The sequence below is a fragment of the Netta rufina genome, assembly GCF_964035555.1.
Source record: "Netta rufina genome assembly, chromosome: Z".
Taxonomy (NCBI): Eukaryota; Metazoa; Chordata; class Aves; order Anseriformes; family Anatidae; genus Netta; species Netta rufina.
In genome coordinates this window covers 16,296,658-16,321,808 of record NC_140126.1, presented here as the reverse complement: position 1 = coordinate 16,321,808, position 25,151 = coordinate 16,296,658, and the positions used below count along the sequence as shown (strand labels likewise).

General features: G+C 39.2%; 1 protein-coding gene across 1 annotated transcript; it reads left to right on the top strand.

The window, feature by feature from the left end:
- Positions 1 to 242: 242 nt before the first annotated feature.
- PLK2 (polo like kinase 2) lies at positions 243 to 6,844 on the top strand. The gene is made up of 14 exons (XM_084304665.1): positions 243 to 523; positions 870 to 977; positions 1,157 to 1,273; positions 1,471 to 1,600; positions 1,870 to 1,957; positions 2,379 to 2,474; positions 2,714 to 2,912; positions 3,003 to 3,150; positions 3,599 to 3,696; positions 4,334 to 4,457; positions 4,721 to 4,961; positions 5,056 to 5,185; positions 5,278 to 5,388; positions 5,504 to 6,844. The coding sequence occupies exons 1-14, from the start codon at positions 305 to 307 to the stop codon at positions 5,693 to 5,695; spliced, it is 2,001 nt and encodes a 666-aa protein (XP_084160791.1). The 5' UTR covers positions 243 to 304; the 3' UTR covers positions 5,696 to 6,844.
- The last annotated feature ends 18,307 nt before the right edge of the window (positions 6,845 to 25,151 follow it).

The following is a 25,151-nucleotide window of genomic DNA, read 5'->3' as shown; positions in this document are numbered from 1 at the left end:
AGGAGAGGAGGGCAGAGGAGAGGAGAGGAGGGGAGGGGAGAAGAGGAGAGAGGAGGGGAGAGGGCGGCTCCGTCGACGATCTCCGCCGATCCCGGCCTGTCCCCACCGCCGGGGGCCGATCCGGGCGGTCTCGTTGGGGGCGGAGCGGGGTCCGGGGCGGAGCGGCGAGGCGGGGCCGCCGCCCTGGATATAAGGGGCGAACCAGGCGGGTGCCCGGAGTCGGCAGCGCGTCGGGAGCGGGTTGGGGTGGGGATCGGAGCGGGCAGCACGGAGCCGGCGAGGCAAGGGGCTGCGAGGTGCGGTGATGGAGCTACTGCGGACCATCGCCTACCCGCCGGGAGGCGGCGGCGGAGCCTCCAAGGGTTGCGAGGCGGCGATGGGCAGAGGCGGGAGCGGCGAGTCGCGGAGGAAGAAGGCTGAGGAGCAGCCCCACCAGCACCCGCATGCCGCCGCGGAGGTCTCCCGGATTATTACCGACCCCACGACCGGGAAGCGCTACTGCCGCGGGAAGGTGCTCGGAAAGGTAATGGACCGTGCCCGCTCCGGAAAAAAGGGGCTGCCCTTCCCGCGGGGTGCCCCGCTTGGACCCCACAGCCACTCGGCTCACCCCGGCCTCCCCCTCGCTCCCAGCACTCATCCTGTTCCCCCGCCACATCACGGCCCCGGTGAGCCCGCGGAAACGATTCGGATTTGGGGGTGCGCGACACAGCCCCTCGGGCAGGCGATGAACGCGCAGCCTGTCTTTTTACCAAATTGTCCCGTACGAAGGAAGTCGTGCTCCTTGACTAATACATGAGCTGGTGAATGACTAAGTGTGGGGCTTCTTTCGTACCTGCTCTAATTGCCTTTTTTCTCCTGTGTCTCTTCAGGGTGGATTTGCAAAATGTTATGAGATGACAGATTTGACAACAAATAAAGTTTATGCTGCAAAAATCATTCCTCATAGCAGAGTAGCAAAACCTCATCAAAGGGAAAAGGTGTGTGCATGAATTACTTTTTTTTTTTTTTCCTGTCCCTCTTAAACTGTGTGCGCGCTGGATTGCCCAACCATTTTTTTTTTTTTTTTTTCTGAAATGGTTGTGATAGAGCTGTCTGCTCAGCTCAAGCTAGTGGTCACAAGGTTAACAATGCTTTTTCCACCCTCTTGTCTCTGCAGATTGATAAAGAGATTGAGCTGCACAGAATGCTTAATCATAGGCATGTTGTGCAGTTTTATCACTACTTTGAAGACAGAGAGAATATTTACATTCTTCTGGAGTACTGCAGTAGAAGGGTGAGCATCAACTGGGAGAAATCCAGTATTTACTTGCCTGGAATCTGCAACTAATTTAAATGTGTAATGTGTAAAAGGTATTTTTCATGGCTTCTTTAGTTGCCGTTTACCTGTGTACTAATTTACCTCTGTTTAAGATTAATCCTCTGTGCGAATGTTCAGTGACACTTTGTTTTTCATTTGTTTTTCCTCTGCAGTCAATGGCTCACATCTTAAAAGCGAGGAAGGTATTGACAGAACCAGAAGTACGATACTACCTCAGGCAAATTGTGTCAGGGCTAAAGTATCTTCATGAACAGGAAATCTTGCATAGGGATCTTAAACTAGGTGAGTTGTTCTCCTTGCTTACTTCCGAACACCACTTCAGTTTTGCCAGCCCTGTACCACTTTACACCTGTGTGCTGATAACTTAATAGAATCAGCTTAGTCTGTCTTTATAGTGGAAACTTGGAGTGCTTAAGGGGTGACATTCAGTATTCATATCAAAAAGAAACTTGGCTAGCTTCTGGCTTTGAACAAAGTATGACTCAGCACCTGTGGCAAATGCATTCCTACCTAGCAAGAAAAGGACTGACTGGAATTTCTCTTTCTGCTAGGTAACTTCTTCATTAATGAGAACATGGAATTGAAACTGGGTGACTTTGGCTTGGCAGCTCGTCTGGAACCACTGGAGCACAGGAGGAGGTAGGAGCTTTTTTTTCTTTTTAAAGAAAGAAAAGGGAAGCCTAGTAAAAAATGAAACGAAATTCACTTAGGAAAAGGAGAGATCCTGTTCCATAGCAAAAGCTAGTTTCTGCTGGCATCAAAATTTCCCCTCTTAGAAAACAGGCTGCTGTGCTTTGACGTTTGCTTTCCTGTGAGCATTTGAATAATAGAAAATGCCAGAGGCAGGGTATCTGACTAATGGTTCAGATATGAGTCTGCTTTTCCTGTATCATGAAGACACCATGAAACATGTCTACACTATTAGCATTCATAGAAGTCTTCTTCAAGAGCCTCCAAGCTCTTGCCCAAACATGAGAGTAAAACCTGCCCTATGAAAAATAGCTTCTCTCCTCTTTCTATCTGGAATACTAACAGGCTCTGTGGCCTCTTTGATTTGCAGAACAATATGTGGCACACCAAATTACCTCTCTCCAGAAGTCCTCAACAAACAAGGGCATGGCTGTGAATCTGACATCTGGGCCTTAGGCTGTGTAATGTAAGTACTTTGCTGCCTTTGAAACAACATACTTCTGTTTCTGGCTTAGGCTTTTAAGAGTTCAAAGGGAATGGCTGTGGTACTGCACTGCTTTCTAGCCCTTCATATATGCCAAACCAAAGTGCAGCAATTCAAATTTTCCTTCTTGTGAAAAGAAGACAAAACATTTTCTGTAGTTGCAGATGTATATCGTGGGTGTATAAAACATGTGAAGTTAACTTCCTTTTGCTTTTAAACAGGTATACAATGCTGTTGGGAAGACCCCCGTTTGAGACCACAAATCTTAAGGAGACATACAGATGTATAAGGGAAGCAAGATACAGTCTGCCTTCATCTCTCATGGCCCCTGCGAAACACCTGATAGCTAGTATGTTGTCAAAGAATCCTGAAGACCGGCCCAGTTTAGATGAAATAATTCAACATGATTTTTTTGTACAGGTTGGTATTGTCTAGTGTTCTGACAAACTATCCACCCTTAAATAGGCACCCTGTGGTCTAAAAATTGCTTTTTGAATCTCCTTTCCGCAGGGCTTTACACCTGACAGACTTTCTGCTAGCTGTTGTCACACCGTTCCTGACTTCCATTTGTCAAGTCCTGCTAAAAATTTCTTCAAAAAAGCAGCTGCTGCTCTCTTTGGTGGTAAAAAGGATAAAGCTAGATACTTCGACACACACAGTAAGTGGATTATAATTATGTGTGGAACTTACCTCTCTGTCACCTGTGCTTCAGAGTCTTGCTCATAACATACAGCTATGAGATAGCAAGGGAACACCTGTATTTGTCTCTGAGCTTCCTTGAATTAGGTTTGACCTCTTTATCAATAGGTATTGATGGCAGCCTGCAACCTACACCAACTTACATAAGTAAATGCTGCTTCTGGCATACTGACAATCTATATGGGCCATCTGTTAGCCAGTCTATTTAAGTTTGCTCTTAGTGATCTGCGTATAATGGCACTACTGTTCTGGGAGACTGGCAGGTTTAAAAGTACTTGCTGGAAGGAGACAATGCACTCTGCAGTTAACCTGTTAGGTTTTCTGTAATGCAACAACATATAAACAATATAAAACAACACTTCTAGATGCACCATTAAGGTTTTTTGTTTTGTTTTCCTGTGTAACAGACAGACTAGCTAAAGAAGACGAAGAAATTTACAAACTCAGGCATGATTTGAAGAAGACATCGATAACCCAGCAGCCCCACAAACACAGAACAGATGAGGTAAATGCAAGTGTGGTTCAATTCAGATCCAATAACAGTTGGGTGGAGTAGCTATAATTAAGTTATATTTGACTTGGATATCACAGCTCAGGCTGTACACAGCATAATCAAGCTTAAATGATTAGGAGAGTTGCTTTAAGAAGGCTTAACCGAGCTTCACCAAACTATAGCAGCCTTTGTAGGGAGACTATCAATTTTGTCTTTTGAGTAATTACAGTATCTGCCTAGCACCCATTGTTTATGTGGAAACTAGTCTGCCAGGTGCTCTTTCCCAATATTCCAAATTCAGGGCTTAGTTTGTGGTTGAATACTACTGCTTCTTAAAGGGTAAACACTGAGATCTAACCCTTAAAATTTTGGTGTTAAGGCCTGCATGCAACGTCTCTTCTGTTCTCCTGCATTAGCAAAAGATTAATAGTGCTTAAGACTAAAATTGAAGATCTGAAGAATGGAAGGACTTGGCATGTTTCAAGCACGGTCTAGTAGCAGTTCTTCATACTTTCTTGAAACATTAGTAACAGTTCTCCTAGATTTTTTTTTTTTTGTTTGTTGATAGACAAGAAAGCCATGTGAAAATTTGTGTGTAAGCCTTAGCTTGTGTTATGTTTTATGTTTACATGTCTGACATCTCTTCTAGGAGATCCAGCCTCTTATCACAACAGTAGCCAAGCCGGGAGCGTTACCAGAAACTAAGCAGATTGGAGACTCTATTCGGATGATAGTCAGAGGAACTCTGGGAAGCTGCAGCAGTAGCAGTGAATGTAAGTGCAGCAAAACGTAATCTCTAATTCTAAATCCCACTCTTACTTTCTTCGTGTCTCCAGACTTAGAAGCCTGGAACAAACAGCTGCTTCCTACCCTCCTATTTTTAGTGCTTTACATTCTATAGTAATATTTTGAAAGAATTAAAACTGAAAAGCAATGAAGACTGAACTTGTTAAAATTACAGTCCAGATAACTTAAAGCTTTAGAATTAAAGGCTTCTCTGTGTGGTTATGTCAGTCTAATAATTCTTCTCTTTTAGGCCTGGAAGACAGTACTATGGGAAGTGTTGCAGATACAGTTGCAAGGGTTTTGCGTGGATGTCTGGAGAACATGCCAGAAGCAGATAGCATTCCCAAAGAACAGCTGACAGCATCCTTCCAGTGGGTTACAAAATGGGTGGACTATTCTAACAAATACGGCTTTGGCTACCAGCTGTCAGATCATACTGTTGGTGTCCTTTTCAACAATGGGGCGCATATGAGCCTTCTGCCAGATAAGAAGTAAGAATAATTACAAACCAACCACTCACTTGGGCAATTTAAACTTGAGGTGGTTTTATCTTACATCTGACATCCTTATTTTCTTCTCTTACAGAACAGTCCACTACTACCCTGAGCTAGGCCAATGCTCTGTCTTCTCAACCGCAGAGGCTCCTGAACAGTTCATTAGCCAAGTAACTGTACTGAAGTATTTCTCGCACTACATGGAAGAGAACCTCATGGATGTAAGTTTAGCATTTTCTGGATGTTGAGTTTCAGAAATGAACCTTGAGCTAAATGAACTGTGAGTTCTTAACGTGTTTGTTCCCTTTCCTAGGGAGGTGATCTGCCCAGCCTTACAGATGTGCGCAGGCCCAGGCTTTACCTCTTACAGTGGCTTAAATCTGACAAAGCACTGATGATGCTCTTCAATGATGGCACATTTCAAGTAAGTCCTGTTGCATCACCTGACGCAATGCTTCTACAATCCTTGACTGCAAAACTTGAGTGGCAGTCACTGAGATAAGAATGTATACAAACAGGAACTCTCTTCTCTTTTGCAGGTGAACTTCTATCATGATCATACGAAAATCATCATTTGCAATCAGAGTGAGGAGTATCTCCTTACCTACATCAATGAAGACAGGATATCCACAACGTTTCGCCTGACAACTCTTCTGGTTTCTGGATGCTCGCTGGAACTAAAACACAGAATGGAATATGCTCTGAACATGCTGCTGCAGCGATGTAACTGAAGGGACTGACTTAAACCAAATGGACATTCTTGTTCACTGTGAAACTTACAGTGGGGATAGTGGAGCAACTAGTATGTTGATGATGGATGTGTGGTGGTACGAAAACTTGACTGTCATAGTGTGCTGGGCACACTTCTCTTAGACAGAAGCCTAAATCTACTGTTGGACTAAAATGGTGTGACAATGAGTTCTTCGGACCATAGTTTTCCTTGCTTCGTGTGTGTTAAAGATACTTTTGATATGAATTCTGAGCAGAGTGTGACTACTTGCTCCTGTGTAAGAGAGCATTTCTGATGGAGTTAAACTGTGAATATGTATCTGGAAAGGGAGGGAAGGGTGAGCTCCGTTGCTGTGGAATAGCTGTTACAAGCAACAAGCAGCTTCTAGCTGCTTGACTGTGAACTATGGCCATACTTTTTTTTTCACCCCCTTATTTTTCAAAAACTACCCCCACTTGTGGCTGGCAAAGTGCATTCCTTGTTAATAATTTTTTTTATTTATTACAGCCTAAAGTGAAGTATTTATTACACAACATTTTTTTTGGACCTTGGCATTTTAAATATAATTCTGTTGGCAATAAAGAGAATGGAAAATCTGAAGCATCACTCTCCACTCTTTTTACAGTACAACTTAACCTTCCCTCCTTGCTATTGATAAACATCTCACAGGTCTGCTCTCCTTACGCCACTTTAAAAAAAAGTCTGCTACAGCTCAGGCTATGAATGACTGAAGCTTTAAAAAGGAGCGGTCTGTCCATGTCTATGCACACTTGTAGTCACAAGCATCAATAACCCACTGCTAATTATAGCAGTAACCCTGAATCAACAATTGATGAAGCTGCAGAATAATGATATGGACCTTGACACTCACTTATTTTCCTAGGACAAAAGCCTTATGCTAAGAACAGCATAAGGATGGCCTGGCCTGTATAGCAATCCCACTGCTCCTAGGACTACGTAGATAAGAGCATTTGCCTTCCTAAACTGAAGGCAATGCAATTTGTCTGTTAATTTATGCAAATAAAGGGGATTACTTAGGACTGATGACTCAGTGTAGGAGGGTTATGTCTACTTGTAGCCTAGACTTCCTTCTATATATTGTATAGTACCTAGGTCTATGTAAATGAAGGCTGGTTTTCAACTGTTCTGATGCAGCATCAAGTAGTAGTTCAACTGCTTATTTGGATTAATCATTGTATAACTGAACCAGGTTTGTTCTAAAGGCAGACCTCAATTGTCATCAGTGTTTCATTCAAAGCAGCTGAATGCAAGGAGCAGGCAGTCAGTGTAATAAAGTACAGACTAAACAAAGCACAGATGTCAACCTAAAATAGTGAGCAGAGGAGGTATCACTGACTTGCTTCATCTTGCAGCAAGCTGTATAAATGTGATTGTTTTCCTTGTATTGAATACCATGCATTAGGTAATATTTATTTGCTTCTCAAGTCTAGACAGGAAGACTTAATTGAGTTCTTCAGATGGATTCATTAATGTAACTCTAGGCACTTCAGTGAAGTTAAATATATACTTGCTATAGCGAGCAGAATTCAGCTTCCCAGCTGTCTGCTTTCTTCAGGGGATAATGATTGATTTTATTCCTGGGAGGACATGCTTACCTCATTCTGCTGCGCACATACAGTTGTTGTTGAGCTCTTTTTACTAACAAAGTAAGATCTCACTTTTTGTTTATTATACAAGTAAGCGCACAGTTTGTATTTGAAACAAAAATTACTTGGTCTATAGTACTTAATTTCTTCAATTGGGAAACAAATCAAAACAGTTATTTGAGTATCTATGTGCTAGAGAAACTGTGAAGCTTTACTTCAGTTGCTATAATTTCTTTGAGTATCAAAATCATCTTTCTGTGGCTGAAATTCAGGTTGCTGTAAGCAAACACCCCAAATCCTATTGTAGGATGCTAACTGGTTGTGGACAGTTGTAATGCAGCTCCTTCAAATACAGCTAAGTGAATCAGTTATCTGTACGCAATGTATATGTATGGTACCGGGATGCTTGGTGCTTTCTAAATCTTTCTGTATCTTTCTGGTCAGTGCTCTGTACCCTTACTTTACTTTTTAAGTTTCATATTGAAAAAATAAGAAAGGTTTTTAGATGGGGTTAAGAAAAAATGCTAATTTCAAAGTGCACTACCTTCACCCTACTCCCTCAGCCCAAGGAGGGAAAGCTGCTTTGGAATTTGTAACATAAAGACTTGCATTTATAACAAAGGTTCTGAAATTCTTTCCCAGGGTGGATCCTGTCTTAAATAAGACACTGTAGTGCACTAATTGACCTCTTTTACCCAATCACATAACACCCCTGTTGTAATTCTGTGTATGGGAAGATTAATATTAGAAATGTATTTGTCCATTCCTCAATATAACAAGTGTCTTACCTTCTCTTGAAAGACAGCCATGTTGTGGATTTTTTTTATGTTTGTCAAGCAGTGATTCAAATCTTTTTTTATTGAAAAAAGTGTAAACACAGCATAAACATGTACTTTGGGAGCACATGTACTTGAAGGAAAATATGGGGATATTAAAGGATTAGGTGAAAGTTGGCACATAGATTTCTTAAGTATGAGTGGTGGACCCAGGAAATAACACTGTCACAAACATACAAAAACAATAAAAAAACAAATAACCCCCCTTTGTTGTACTTATATGAAAATGTATTTATCAAATCTTAAAATATATTTTTGCAAATATACATGTTTACTTGCACAGTCCAGTGAGGTAACCTGCCAGTAGGAAGCAAGTCAAGTAAGCAATTCAAAAATATCAATGCAATGCATTACCCATTGATGCCACTAGTCACTTGAATGTTCTGGGGCGCTCTGTAATTCATGTAGAGTGTTCTGAAATGATTCCATTTCATGAAATCACTTCATATACAGTATATGAGAAAAAAAAAAAAAAAAGTTCATGTTCTTGTGTTACAAGCTACTCTGCAATATTGAACAAACTTGAACAAACTTCCTGACATTGTCCAGGCTACTTAGGAAACTAAAAACAAAACAAAACAAACAAACAAACAAAATCAGTCACTTTAAACCAATTTCATTACTTCTGAGAATAATCAGATTGGAAAATGATCCTTTTACCCTTTTACTACCCATTTATAACTGTGAATTTCCTGAACGATTAGAGGGATTCTAAATGTAAATAGGATATTTCAGAAAACATTTTATAGATTCCTGTAGGTAATAGCTAACTATTTGCTTTGTGGATTTTTTCTTGGGGGGGGGGCTGGTGTCCATTTTAAAACGCCTTATGACATATTAAAATCAATAGTCTTTGACTGAATTGCTACAATGTTAGACACATATATTCAAAGTAAGAAGTTAAACTCCACTTAAATATACAGTATCAGAAATTAATATCATGGTTCATGAGTATTTGGAAATTAGTATAACAGAATACAAAGATTTAGCCTCTGGGATTTATCTGTGTAAATTAGCTTCAGCATGGAAGGAAAATGATTTGAAAGATTTTGTCATATGACATAGAATTAGACTAAATTTGAAACTGTTGCAGGTTTTTTATGTACCATGAAATCATGGGGAAGAAAACATTTTACATTTTCTCTATTATGTAGGTGTTTTGTGAACAGGAGTAAGGTATTATCCCACTTCACTATTTACTGCTCTTCCTACTTATTATTAAAAGAAACACTTTAAACTGTCATAATGGTGACATAAAGATTTAATGAAGTCAACAATGCCTTGAGAATACTCATTATTGGTACAAAACTGGATGAGGTAAGGTAAAAACTTCTTATTCTGAGGTTAAAAGGCAGTGAGATACTTTACTGTTGCCTCCACAAAGGATTTTGACTGGAGTAATTGAATGAACTCCCTGGCACTTTGCCTTCTCTTGAGGCAAGCCAGAAATTAAGATTACCCCATGCTCTCCTCCCCTGCTTATCTTGAGTGATTCATGAAAATCACTGCATATTTTCCATCAATAATTTCAAAAGCCATTTAAAGGAGAGGGTGGAACAACAGTGCTCTGTGGATGAACGGGTGGGTGTCTTTCCATCCACCAAGAATTGTAGGCAGAGGTGGACAATATAAAGTGGAGGCAGCTGATAATCCAAGCCTTTCAAATCCAGAGTCACAGGCACACACAGTGCTCACTTTCTCATCACTAACCCACAATTCAGCACAATTACTGTAGTCTTCCTGTCAGAGAAGACCCCCTCTCTCTCTCGGCCTATTAGACTTCATGCAGAGGAATATTCATAATCTGACTGTGGATACTTAATGGATAAAATTAAGTTTGATTCTGATCAAATTCTGATTAAAATTCTTTTTAATTCAACCACATTCATTTTAAAAATAAAGTTGAGCTTTGGTCCACAGCAGATTTACTGCTTTACTACTACTATTACTTGAGATATCAGATAATACCTTTTTCCTTCCTAAAGACCTCTTTTTTACTACCATTCTGATTTTCTCTTCTTTTCCCCATAATTCCACTCTGGAATAAACATCACATCATTATTTATACACCTGGATTTAAGATCTTTAGGACTGATGTATCACAAAACTCTACACTTCCCAAACAAAGACGACTCCAAAGTGTTACAGTAATTCAAATAACCCAGTCACAACCTGGTCATTTTGGACATCTTTCTCATGCACCATTCTTCTGAAGGACTCAATTCACAGTATTTCACATGAAGTGACCACCACATCAACACTGCTAGCAAGATAAATAAAAAGAGCTATGAGGTCACATTTTCAATCCTATCACAGACTCAGGAAGACCTCACCTGCTCATATGTCAAACACTGACTTCACAGACACAAGCATTATAATCAAATTAACAGGTAAACTGACAATTCAGGGAAATTTAACACATATAGAAGTTTCTCATCTTTAAAGTAGCATCTGCAATTTGCGACTTATGGCCATAGTCTTTTTTTTTTTTTTTTTTTTTTTTTTTAATATAAATAAAGACACTGAAAAATTTTAAGGAGGTTTGTGTGTTTGGATTCACTGGGGGGGAAGAAGTGTCAGGGGTTATGTGGTGGGATTGGCAAATTGGTTCTTTTCCCTCTCTCCTAAAGAGAAAATTAGTGTGATTATAGCATTACTGGGAACTGACCACTTCAGAGAGTTTAAGAGGTTTAAGAAAGGCTGCTTAAAATGGTTCAGTTTCTTTCTTTTACTTCTCTTAACAGCTTTGTGGTGCTAGATGTCAACAGATTTTGGGGAAGTAAAGCAATTTCTGGAGACCCTTCATGACACAGACACAAACACAGACACAAACACAAAAGCAAACACAACTATTTCTAACTGAGCACTAAAAAGCTAGACTCCTTGTTTCTCAGGGCAGTAGCTGCAGAATTAGGGCTGCTAAGACTTGATGTTACTATCATTTCAAAGATAAAATATGAAAAAAAAAAAAGAAAAAGAAAAAAAGAAAAAAATAAACCTTTCAAACTCCCAGTTCTATCAGGGGCTTATATACTGATATATCATAAAGAAATGAATCTGGAGAAAAATTCCGCACCTTTTATTGCAGTGTTTAATATATGGCTGGAATTGTAAAAGAAGCAAAAATTAAATGTAGACTTGGATGTGAACAATTCTGTCTCTAATGGATGAAGACTACTGGTTCAGATGGGAGGAGTGGGGAGAAGTATATTGCTTAATAAAGCAGGCTGTGGCACAGGTGGATGGTCAATGAGAACAGAAGAAAAGAAGCAAGGTCATGCCATCAAATTAAGTTTCATCTTTGAAGATGAAAAAATAAAAAAATGAGCAGTTTGCTTATCATCTTCAAGGACAGCTTCTCATGATTGCCTTCATATTAAGTCATGGATAGGTGCAGTCAAAATGCATGAGAGGTACAATAACTGGATAGAACAGGAAAGTTTGGATGTTTTAGTACAAGGCAGATGAGAGAAACTCATGCTACTTTAAATTCTTTTTATTACCTATTAGCACAGGCTGCAACAGTTGTGTATGATGTTTCACATGGCAATTGAAAAAAGCTGGCCTGATTTCCAGATACACCAAACTCTGCCAGTGCTGTGTACCAATGGAAATGCAGTGGATGGTCTCTCCTTACAGTCGAGGCTATATATCTCATAACAGGACACAGAACAAGGGGGTGTCAGACAGTGATTATGGGAAGGAGAAAGCACATGGAGTGATTATAGGATTATTCAGTAGTATATGATGCTGTTTCTGTCTCTCTAAGCATTTACACTGAGCTTCTCATCCTCACATCTTACGTTTCCCCAGCATGTCAGTTCCTTCTTGTTATCGTTAATTACAAATAATTAGAAGGTTGGCTTGGGAGGGTGACTCACAGCACAGAAGGGAACAGGGTTTTCAGAGGGGTTCTGGAAAAGGCATGGGAGCTCATAGCACTATAAGGAAGGAAGAGAAGGTGCTGGTGAGCTATGAGTCATGGGAGGGAGTCCTGGGAAAGAAACATCAGGGAGGGCCAACAGGGGGGCAGAGGCACGTGTTTTGAACCCTCTCTCAGTGCAAACATGTTGTGAGGGAAGTGGAGAGCTGAAGAACCAGGTAAGAAGGAGACAGCCAGATGAGACACTTGGAGAAGAAGTGAAGGCCAGAAGCAGGCCTCAGGGCAGGCTCAGAGAAAGCTGGGTCAGGCCTGGGGCAGCCTCTCAGCAGACCAGGGACAGTCCTGAGAGGGGTGCTGAGGATGCCTCAAGCAGGGACTGGGGTGGGAGGCCCTCTTTCAGCCATCTCAGTGACACATGAGGTTCAAAGCAGGGCTGGGGACGGGTGGAAAAAAAAGTGGTCTTCATGTTTTAGAGGATAAAATAGTAAAGAATAACAAAGAAAAGTCATAGAAGGAATCAAACTGATCCATCATCAATCAGTAAAAGGAGAGATGAAGGTGCAAGTGGGACCTTGTGTGTTTGGAGCAGGGGAGGAATTTGAATGTCATCTCATTAATTCGTGTCAAAGAAGGCTGATAGAGATGGCACTCTGAAGGGACTGGAGATGACAGAAAAGGCAGCTGGTAGGCTGTACTGGTGATAAAAGCAGACATGAAGCAGGGGTGAAATGCCGAGGAAAGAAAGTGATGCGACTAGGGAAAAGACGCTACAAGAATTTAAGAAACAAGAAGGGAATAAGTCAAGTGCAGAAGTTCAAAATCCCAGAAAAAAAAATAAAAATTAGAGCCTTTCCTTATGAAGTGGAGCTGAGAACAGAAGGAAGATACTTGAACTTACTTATTAGTAGCCATTGCACATCTGTTGCCAGGAGAGCTGAGAGAGCAGTGCTAAATTGGGTCAAGCGGAGGATTAGCAGTGAGAAAATGAAGCAGGAGATGCAGGCAAGGTGCCGGCGGGGGAAGGCAGGAGGAGACGGGTGCGAAGTGGGATAAGGAAAGCAGGAGTCCCGCAGGGAGACTGAATTCCCCTCCGCCTGAAGGAGAAGGTGCCATGTCACGAGGCCTGGGGCAGCACATTTAATACACACAATAGGCATCTCTGAGAACATTAAATGTGAAGTGAGTGCTTAGAAAATATTCACATTCTTATTAGAATGAGAGATTAACAATGATCCTGTTAGATTAGAGGTGCTAGCTTTGGGGACCAGTATTGCAAGACAATGTGTTGCTCTTCTGAGTCACTGGTTTCGTTCTTGCATGGGCCTTTATTAACTGCAAATCTTTACCTTCCAATGGCTGCCTCTGGACCATGTGAAATGAGTTGGTGGCTTATTCCTGCTCATACTGAGCAGGTATCCACATTACAAAAAAGCATCACTGCTAATTACAAGCCATTTGCACTAATTGGCATCCTTGCTGGAAGTCTTCAGAGGGAAGACTAATGACTAAACAACAGGCATGGCAACTAAAACACCCAGTTGCCATCATGCTGGGCTGTTGACTGGTCAGGGAGTATGTGGTGGGGTGGGTGGCCAGGGACATGTACAGCAGTTGTTGCCTGAGATGTGTCAGATTTCTGTGGCCTTTTTAGAACCAACCTTTGGTTTTCTGAGCCTCAGCTTTCAGCAGTGATGGAGATCTGTGACTCTTGTATTCTGTGTCTTTCTGTACTGCTAATTACAATGCAACGTTTCCCATCTCCAAATTTTACTGTAGTTTGTTTTCTGGCTTTTTTTGTTATTAATGTTTTCATTCGATTGTGCATCATCTGCACAAATGAAAAAGTATGTATCTTCTAATTTCTAATGAATACATGACACATGAGTTGAGCATTCTTAATAGATTGTTTCTTCTACCTCAGGTTTCCCCATTCAGGCAGTTTCAGGTATAGAAACACAGTAGAAGATAATTGTAATAATCCATCCTTCTATGAGAAAAAAATAAGATGAAGAGGAAGAAAACAGTAAACCTCGTTTCCTTGTTTTACTAGTCAGTGGTTAACTTTGCATCATGCAACATCTGTTTAACTGGATGTTAACTGTGTTGGGGGACGATGACGACGACACATACTAGCTAACCTAAGTAATAGCAACAGGAAATATAGCATGTGGCAGGCGCCTTAAATTTTCTACTGTATCCAGATATCACAGGTTTGGCATACAGAGATCAGATAGTATGAAACTTTTGGAATGGACATACAGAAGGGTAGTATATGGGACAAATAGATTTCGAGGAGGTTGGTGAAAGCCCACCTTGCCTAAAATGAGATTTTTTTCCATTGTCTCTGTGACTCACGGTCCAGATCCCTTTTGGGCATGTTATCTACACATGACTTGTAATTCAAGTACTGATTGACCTCTTGGGAATCTGTTTAGTACTTGGGGGGGGGGGGGGGGGAGGGAAGGGAGCTCTTCTGCAGGGAGAATTTGCAAATTCTTTCTGGATACTAATGTACGTGTATTTCTATGTAGAACCACTCTGTCAGATGAAGAGTGCTAATGCACCAGCTTAACAAAAGTAAAACAGAGCTCAGAGGGGATTTGGTTATTAGTTTGAGATCTCTTTCAACAGTGTTTCTTAAATGGTCACAGCTCTTGCTCACATCAATTGCTCCTCCTCATGCTCAGGTCCTGTGATCTTCATGTAAGAACTTGGACTGTGAGGAACTTGCAACTAGTGGTGACCTTAATTTGTGGAAGAAGACAAACAAACAGAAAACAAAACAAACAAACAAAAACATTAGCAAAATTTTCTAGATAGTTATTGCCTTTTCTACACAACCTCACTCTTCAAACAGTGGGTTTGTGCTGTAGACTTACAGAAACCAAGCTCTTGGAAAAACAAAGGGTGATTCTTTAATTGTATTGACCACTTTGTGTTGTACAAATAAGATCTGTTCTAACATTCCATAAGATTGAAATTGACATTGCAATTGTAATTATGTTCAATAACAGAGTCTCATAAATATTGTTTTTTCACCATGCTGGACAATTAAACTAGAAAATGTAGGAAAATGTAATCAGGGTATTTTCTTCCATTTTAAAGACTTTTAAATTTTCACTAAATTAATTCTCTCTTTGATAACATAAAAAAAAAAAAAAAAAAAAAAAAGCATTTCCATACTTGTAATTTTAAGATTATTTATAAAAGCCTTTCTGAGTTCACCAGAGAGAAGAGATCAGTTATTCAATGTTTTTCTCCTAATGAACAGACCATAAAGCTCTCATGAACAACCATAAAGCTCTAAGCCCTTTAAATCTCATGCTTTTAAAAATACTTGCAAATTAAGATTATATTGGGTACAGAGAAAAAATAGGATGAATCTACCTAATATTATCTAGGGGTGACTAAAGCCAGATTATTATTTTAAGTCAGATTTCAAAGAAACCTTGTAGCATTTCAGGTACTGGAGAGCAAATTGCAGCACAGATTTGGCTTCTTATTCCTTTCTGAATGGAGCTATAAGAAAATGCAAAGTTTTGTTTTATAAATTTTGGCTGACTTTGACTTGCTGGCCTCATTTTAAGAAGCAATCTCTTGCTTTGTCCATAATGAATGCTTCCCAAAAAAATGAAGGAATTTGAAAATCATTGCATAATTCGGATGGAATAGACACTTTATTGCCTTAGATGCTTATTATGGGTAAATAATGTTCAGCTGTGTCACTCTAGCAATTCTACTGATGATGAGAACTTCTGCAATGGGAAAGGGAAGCTGTATTTGTTGCTAGTTTTTTAATTATGTAAAGACCAGAGATAAATGATCTTTTGGTTTGTGATTAGGGTTAATGATTTATAGAGGTGGTTAAGTGTCTTTCTGAAGACAAAGGACATAAGGACACAAGTCCCTTTCTGCTGAGGGACTTGCCAAGCAGTTGCCACCAGTGGCTGCTGTCCTCTGCAAAAATCCTTCTGATTTCAGGAAATGTTCAGACAGGCCCAAGAAGCTGAGTTAGTATGCTCTGTTGCAGCTCTGTGTACTAATTATAGACATGGAATAATTGTTGAGTAATAAGGCAGTGAGGAATGACAGGAGGAACAACAATAAGATTATGTGGTCACTTGGCAAGAGATGGTGCTTGGTATAATGTAGTTAAGGGGAGTTGTTTGTTTGTTTGTTTGTTGTTGTTTTAAAATTCTAATTAGTGTGTATGTCCTATTTGGCTAGTGTTATTAAGGTATTGTGAAAGGAGTGTGTCTGGGGGATGGGCTTAAGAGAATTTAGTGAAGTGAACTTGCAGAACAACAGACACAGCACAGAGGGCATGATGTGGAGAAAAGTTACTGGATTAAGACAGCCAAGACTGCTAGGACTGGCAAAATACTGAGTACTAACATACTGAGGCTGTTAGATCACACACCTGGGTGACAGTATGTAGCAAAGTGGTGATATGCTTCATATCTGACACTACTTAGATAAGTGGTCTGTTAACCTATGTAAGAAGCACAATCAAGTCCATAAAATGTCTCAACAGGCAGAAGGAGACTGGCCTAAGCTCTCTCTCTGGTATGCCAGCTAGTCAGAAGCAAGAACCTCAGGTCCTCATAGCTGTCATCCCAAACATGCCTTGATAAAGGACATCTAGGGTAAGGCATTGCCACATGGTTTATGGATGGAGCTGGCTTAAACTCAGCCTGCTGGAAATCGGCAGTAGTGATCATATGTAGTGTGTCCATCTGTGAAAACCTACTGACTCTACCACTAATTCTGATATCTTCAGTTCCATATCTAGAGTGTTTTCAGGTGGTGTTAAATGAGCAGCAAATGAGTAACTCTAAATATGTTCTTTGAAGCGTGAATTTCCAGTCATGTGTTCCACCTGGGAGCACATAGCAAAGAAAGCCCCATGCCCCTCTATTTGCATGGCTTGAATATGCAGTGAGTGAGCTCTGGAGCAAGGATTCCAGACTGGTTTTTGAAAAGCTCATTTCTGAGCACGATGCTTTTGCTTGGAGGTATGTCCCTCAGGAAAACTCCTGGAAAACTTGTTATCTCCAGTGGAGCATGACTTGCCTGTTCTGGGCTATGGAAAGTGGTCGTAGCTGTTTGCACTTGAATAGTTTTGTAAATGCTCATAGCTTCCTAATTTTGGACTCTTTTCTTTCTGGATAAAAAGATGATGTGGAGAGCTTCCCGGCACACAGACAATAGTTGTACAAAATTCCTGGTAAAAGGTTTTGTCTGATAATACAAGTTCAGATTCAGGTTTGAGTCCAAACTTCAGATAAACACTATTTTTCTATCTGTTTTGGTTCAGGTGCTGGGTGTTCTTTCTCTTTCTTCAAAGCCTCCTGGGAGATTTTACTTGTTCCAATGCCAAAGCACAAATTAGATTGAAGTTAGTCTATCTGCATGTGGCTCCATTTCCATTTTCATCTGAAAGAATGTTACATTATTAAGACAATTCAAACCTGGTTTAAAGAGAGAATTCTGATATAAAAAGACAATTTCTCTGCTACAAATTTAGAGTCTAAACATATGGTAATGTACACACACAGCAAAACTGACTCTTTATTTCATGGGAAATATAGTTACTCTCCATCAGCCTTCTTTGTCAAAGAAATGTGGGATACCAAGCACTGGAAAAAGTAGCTGGTTACTATAAAAATATTAAGAATGCCCTCTCTTGGTTGTTTTTTGTTCATTTGTTTTTAATATGCTAAGTGAGACCTAGTCATTTAATACAGGTCATTTTGTTACAGTGTAGGACAACCTGAGAAGTATGGCTGGCATCCCATCTTTTCTGTGCTTTTTTATCTGATGCTTTTCTTGCTATGTCAATTGATTCTTGTTGTGGCGGTTTGTTCTTAGTCTTTGTAGTTTGCCTACAAAGAGATCACTCTTTTTTTTTTTTTTTTTTTTTTTTTTTTCAAAGAGATCACTCTTTTTTTTTTTTTTTGAATGCACATGCCTTTGCCTTCCCTTTCATCTGACCTTGCTGGAGTTTCTCAGAAAACAGTGGATTTGTTTGCCTACCACACAATGTTATTCTTTGCTCTAGTGTGCTCATGTTGGAAGTAGAACTGCATCAATGCTGATTACAAGTTAAACAATCCTTCCCTGATACCTGTGGCTTCTAAATACTATATGCAGCAAACTAAAAAAATTAAGATGAATGGTATCTCATTAATTACAGAAAAATTGATGCTACTAAAATCAGAGTTTAACAGTGAAAGTCTTGAAAGTAAGCAGCTCATTTTATCCAATCTAAACAGGAGATATGTTTTTCAGGGAGTGGGTGCACATTGCTGGTTCCTGTATGAAACCCCTTTAAACAAACAAACTTAGGACACCTTTGTTCATTTTTCTCTTTTGAAAATTTAAGAATGTTGTTATTATTTTACCAGATAATTTAACACTTCTCATAACACATTGTTCTGCTTATCTGCAGCTACTCAGCTAGAAGACTCATTAGCTTTTACATGTTAAATATTTCCCCTTCGCTTTTTGTGGTTTACACTTTTACTCTATTTTCAAAATTAATTTTATATTGAAGGTTATGGCAATAAAATCCACTTGGACACTTTCTCTCTTTTATTTTTTCTCTCTCACAAAATACAATGCAATTAATTTTTTGCTTATCCCATGAAAGAGATTTAATGCTCTGCTGAAAAATAAAATGTACTATTCATCTTCTGTTTGCATGAATCTAGAAAACTAGGTTATATCTGGGAAACAAATAAATAAAAAAAAACACCCACACTAATTCTCTGACAGTCTGCAAACAGGTGAAACTGAAGGGTTAAATTCCACTATCTTTGCTTGAGGTTTGTGAATTTTGATTGCATGGCTGGTTCTGAGAGGCTGATATGGAGTCTAGAACTCTTATGGGAACAACTGAGGTGCCTTGAAGAGAATGCTCTCTCCGGTGGTAGTGCAGTACCCTTGCTTTTTCTTCATGCTGTCTTGTTTGCTTTTTGTTGCGGTTGTTTGTTTTATATAGGGTCATCCAAATAAATGAGAGTATTTTGCAGGCCAGCACAAGCTTTTTGTAAATGGATAGTGAAGTGGTTAATTCACAGATGAAGCTGAAGTTTAGAGTCTGTTCCTCAGCAATGGAGCCAATTTTCATGAAGAACCAAGCTGTAGTAGTATATTAGTGAAAATGAGCACTGAGGCATTTACAAACTAATTAATAAGACTGTGGTATATAGTGAGGTTTCAACTAGAAAGAACTATAGACTGAAAAGGAACACATCATGTCTGAATGTTAGGCAACATGTCTTGCCTGTTAGGCAAGGGGGACATGCCATATGTGCCAAGCTTTATGGCTTTTCTTCCCAGCCCCCTTGTGGCAAATCTCTGAGATCTTTGCCCAGGTACTCTGAGGATATGGTAAATATTTCCTTCTGAATACTTGTATATACATATTATTGACTTAGAGTTGGCTAACTGGAGAGGGTTTCTCCTACTGGCAATAGATCCTTAAATATTCTTGTTGGGCAAAAAGGCAATCACAGAGTTCTGTTTGTTTTTTTTTTTTTTTTTTTTTTTTTTTTTCTTTTGTAGGAAAGTACTCATAGGAACACTTCAAATTCTTTCCCAGCATAGGCAAACATATGTTATTACCACAGTAAAGGAGCGTTGTTAGAATTGATATCTGATAAAATCTGTTTATTTGGAACAGGAAGTTGTAAAGCAAGATTATTTGCATGCAGGCTCACAAGTACCAAGGGGATTTCATAAGGAATTCAATAAACATCACTTGCTCACATCTCAACAGTTTTATGGGGCTTCACCTTTAAATCACCACAATATATTCTATATTATATTCTATATTTGATATTTTCTCTTATTCAGGCTCTTCAGAAATTTCCTGAGTTGACACACAAACACATCAAGCCTGTTAAAACTATTAAATGCTCTGCAATATCCTTGTAGGATACTGGCTTAGTATAAGAAGTTGGTTCACATGACAGTATCAAGTAACTTTTCTTTAAGTGATACAGGTGAATAAACTTAACATAAGTTTTGCAGGGCTTCCTGAAGTACTGTCAAAGTAAGAGCAAAAATAAATGTCTATTTGCTGTTCAAGTGCAAATTTGTCTTAGATTCTTGGGTGGGTCCCTCCTTCCCTTCTCTAAATGCAAACTGGCAAAAAAAAAAAAAAAAAAAGCAATTTTTTTTTTTTTTATTCCAGGAAATATGACACCAGTTCAGGCAAAAGATTCAGCTGTGCCTGCCCATGTCATATGTGCAAGTTTGAAGAAGACACCTAGTAGAGTCAAAGAAAAATTAAGTGTGGCAGAAACCTCTATAGGCGATCTAGTCCAGCCTCCTGCTTCAAGCAGAAATGAATTAACAGGCAGATAAGTTTACTTAGGACCGTGTCCACTCTAGTTTTGAAACTCTCCAATGATAAGAGATCCCACAGCCTGCCTTGGCAACCTGTTCCATTGCTAACCACATTCATTGTAAATAACTTTTCCCTTGTGTGCAACTGCAGTTTCATTTGTCATGCTCTTGCCATTTTGCTGTGCATATTCAAATGGGTCTTCCTCTGTCTTCTCTATTAAAATCCTGGAAGACTGCAACTAAATTCCACTTCCCTTTGTGGGTTGAGCTCTCCCCCAATCATCTCCCCCAGTTATCATCTATGATGTTGCTGAGGGTGCAGCTCATCCCATTGTCCCTGCCCTTGATGAAAATATTAAACTATATCAGTCCCCATATCAACACTAAAGAGTGCTGCTTTTAACTATCAGTCTTACTTTCAGTGGTAAACCAGTGCAGTGATAAAACTCTGCTTGCCAGACAGTTCTTCAGCCACCTTGCAGCCTACCTATCCAAAACTTGTCCTCAATTTCTCTATGAATGTGCTGTGGCAGATCAAACACCTTGACAAAGCCAACGTGAACAGCGTCCACTGCTTTCCCCTCATTCACAGAGCCAGTCATCTCTACGGAGATGATAATCAATCTGGTCAAGCATGATTTGCCCATGCTAAAACCATTCTGGCCACTCCCAGCATGTTGAATGGGACATTATCCCATGATGAATTGTAAAATCATCTACAAGAGACCTGCATAAGGGTTCTTGGACACTGGCCTTCAAGGCTTCCTCCCCTTCCTGCTAGTCAGGTAATGTAAAAATTTCTTAGAAAGATATATTTGTTCTTAGATGGATGAGGAAACTCCTGCCTCTGTGGGTACAAAGACAGTTGATGAATTTGGAAGCAAAACTTGGGGGAAATAGCTTTGCTGTATACCTGATGTTTAACAGAGTCTGGTCTTGTTTGGCTTATTGAGTTACTGGCATGGGGAGGGAAGTTGCTGGCAGAGATTTGGGAAAAAGGCTGCTGTAGGCACTGTCTTGCAGCGAAGCTTATGACCACTTAACCTTTAAAAAAAAAAAAACAGAGCTACATCTTGACAGATTGGGCAAAATTGTCCAAATCCTTCAGAAGTACATAATTTAGCACTTGTGTTTCTCCTTGATGTTTCTTTTTGTTGATTTTGGTGAGCTTCTGTGCTGGAGATGACAGAGGTTTTTGGAGGTGCCTTTTTCTTGTGCTCACCCTATGATTGGAATTCCACTTGTGGTAAACAACTATGGGTTAAATGCTTCAGTGATCAGTAATTAAACACTAATCTATTTCAGAGTTGTCACCTTCAGACTTTCTGTACCTTTTTGCTGCTGATTGGACTTTCCGAAAGAACTCAAAAAGTGCATCTGATCTTTCAATTTTAGAGGTCCAAACTTGAGATAAGCAGTCACATTCACAGTAAGATCAGAATGTCATTTGTCTGCTAGCTACTGAATTTAAGCTTCTTGGTATGGAGCAAGTCTCCATTTTTATTTTTCTTCATACTTAGAAATAATAAAATCAGGAAATTCAATGCCTTTCAGTAAGCATTGCTGTGAGTTTTATAAAAAGCACTGAACTTGCAAGCCAAGGATATTAAGTTCTACATTGCCAAGGTCAAATTTCCTGTAACATCATACTGCCTTTGAAAATACAGCTTATTTTGATGTTCTGTCTAATATATGCATCTGTTATTTAACAACATGGATCAGAATTATCATTCTGTATAAATTAACATTCTACAAAAGCATTGATTCAAATACTTCGATTATTTTGTTCCTAAGGCTTTTTTTTTTTTTTTTTGTCTTACTAAAGTACAGTTATTCCTTAGGAAGATGTTAGCTATCTCATGTCTTCAGATTTTTAAAGCAGATTTACACATTTGATGGTTCCGCTATGCAAAACCGCATTCAGCATGAATAATGAAGGGTGTTACACTAAGATAATCCTCTACAGCAGCAACACCAAGAAGGTATTTTTCTACCCTGACCTACTTCTCATTGTCATCTTCTGCACCTTTCTGTAGACATTGTTGAAATCTAAGTGAGCATTGTATGCTATCAAATAGGAGGCTATTTCTGACTGCTAATTTTATAACAGGAGGAAACCAATCCCTGTTCTGATATATGTGTTGCAAACTGAGTGACAGAAATATCATTTTCTATCTGTCAAATTTTATACTGAGATTATTTCAAGTCTCGGGCAATAGAAATGGGGGAAATATTTAAAGAAAAGGCAGTGCAAAGGTTAGGATTTATTCTTCAATACTCTTTATTGACTTAAGTTCAAATTGCAAAATCTTTCTCAGGTTTTAGCTGTTCTTTCTCCAGCAAAACTGCTAGTGAAGGCCACAGCAGAAATAAAGAATATATTGCTCTTACTAGCTCAGAGTTTCAGCGTGAATTTGGCATAGCTAGAGACTTTTAGTGAGAAAGATTGCTGTTTTGGGGAAGGTTGGGGGCTTCAACCAGTGCCTTGTGGACTTGTTATGCAAGACTGTTAGATTGCTATGATGGCTGAAATCAAGATAAAAATGAATGAAACTATATTTGTTCTTTAACCATCCTATCTATCAGTGATGTTATATACACAATAAGTATCAACAGTGTAAATTTGACAGCTAAGGCAAATAAGACTATTTTATTTTGTGATTACTTGGTGTTAGTCTCAGGACAGGTTTTGCTTCTGAAAACAAGAATTTTAAATAGCACAATTATTTGGTTCCCAATAACAAAGGTGCTCATAAATAAGTACACACAAAGCAGCATGGTTCTTTAACTGACATGTCAACTAACCTGAGTTGGCTATAAATCACTGAGGGAAAAAGAATACTCATTTTAGTAATAACGTGTTGTTTTCAGGAATTGGTATTGGAAGGAAGCTGTTAGCAAAGGCTATACTGGACTAGAAAAAGAATGTACTTACATCAGAATGTACTATAGATCAGAAGTACTTACATCTTCTGATCTATAGGAATAAAAAGGTGGCAACAGGGTTAAAGGTGAAGTAAATAGTAACTACTCTGAGAATGTAATTGCTTTTTTTTTTTTTTTCTCCCACTGGCAGTGAGAAAACACCAATTTACAGGTACATTTAATCTCAACAGATCACCATGGCAAAAGGTTTTTGTTGAAGTGTTGAGGTCCAGTGTTTGAAAATTGCCTTTGAGGTTTTCATTTCATTTATATTCTTTTATGCATCTTTAATGAGTATTCAATCTTATTTTAAAGTATAATGATAAATATGCTAATACAATTTTTGTTCTCACCAAAAGTAATTGAACATCTTATTGCTGTGCTCTGGGCTAACACAGTGTGAATATCTAATGCAGGAGTTCATGTACTTTTTTATTTAAACAACACAGGCTGGTCAACACTTATTTGGAATAAAACCAGGCCTGGGATGTATCAGATCCTTAATCTTCCCAGGGCTACATCGGGCACAGTTACTAGCTGGCTGCACTAGGATGCAAGTCCCTTTTGAATATAAAATGGTAGCCAAAGCCTCCATGAAACAACCCCAAAAGGTTACTGTATAGTCTATACTGTACTGTACCGCACTGTCCCAGAACAGCTGGGACAACTCTAAGCAAAACCATCTACCAGCTGCTACCAATGGAAGCATCTTGCAGGTAGCCACAAGATACTGCTATCTAATCTGGGGGCTGCTCTGCTCCAGTGCGGAACTGCCACTTGCAATCTGTTGGGTGCTGTGGGAACAGACCACAAAGAGCAGCCTTAGAGCTGCTCTGCATGGCACTGCTGATGGAGCTGACTTCTAATCGATTCCTGGAATGCAGGAAGCACCAAAGCAAATTGGGTTTTAAGTTGTTTTCAAAATCTTCTGCTTTTTTTTTTTTTTTTAATTGATTCTAAATTATCTTTGTCTTTAAATTCTTGAGTAGCATGGGCCTTTAGTATCAGATAATTTTGGAGTACTACCAAAGGGGAAGGGAAATCTAAGTGCCATGTCTGTGAGCAAAATTGTTTCACCTGACTGCTTTTCCTTTTCCTCAGGATCAGCAGTCCCTAGTCTATTCTTCAGGTTTCCTCTTTCTTTTGTTAAAGCATTATAACAAATCTGAGGTCTGATAATAAATTTGTCCCTATATGTTTGAAGTATAAATTAACAGCCCTACATGAAAAGCTGGGTAATTTAATAGCTTATTTAATGTTGTGTATTGTATTTTTAAATTGACATTTGACAAATAACTTTGAAAAATTCCTTTGGTTAAAAAACACTTCAATCTGTTATGTGGTTTATTCATAATACACATATGGTCTCTCATCTACATGTTTGAAGCACCCTGTGAGAATGGACACATTTTCTTTAACTTCTGTTCAACAGTATTCAGTGGTTTCTTTTTCCTTTTCTTTTTCTTTTCTTTTTTTTTTTTTTTTTCTTCACAGTGTATTGAACTGTCTAAAAATATCCGTCTGTATTTTTCCCTTGATTGCATTATTCTCTCAGACCCTTAGCACTGCATTTCTCAGTCGACTGATTTGACAGTTCGTGAAAAGGGCAGAAATTATCAACTGAAACTGAAGCTCATGTTATTTCACCAGATTTTACTCTCTGCAGAATGATGCAAAAAGGATGACCCATTTTCTCCTCTTCCAGGATTAAAGGCTAATACATCAAGAATCCTGGAACTATCACTAATTTGTAGTGATTTCTCTCAGTTAGAGATGTTTCTACTTCTATATTACAGACTTTAAAGTTTGCAGCCTCTTTGATAAAGACTTCCTTGCCTTGCTGTCTAAAAT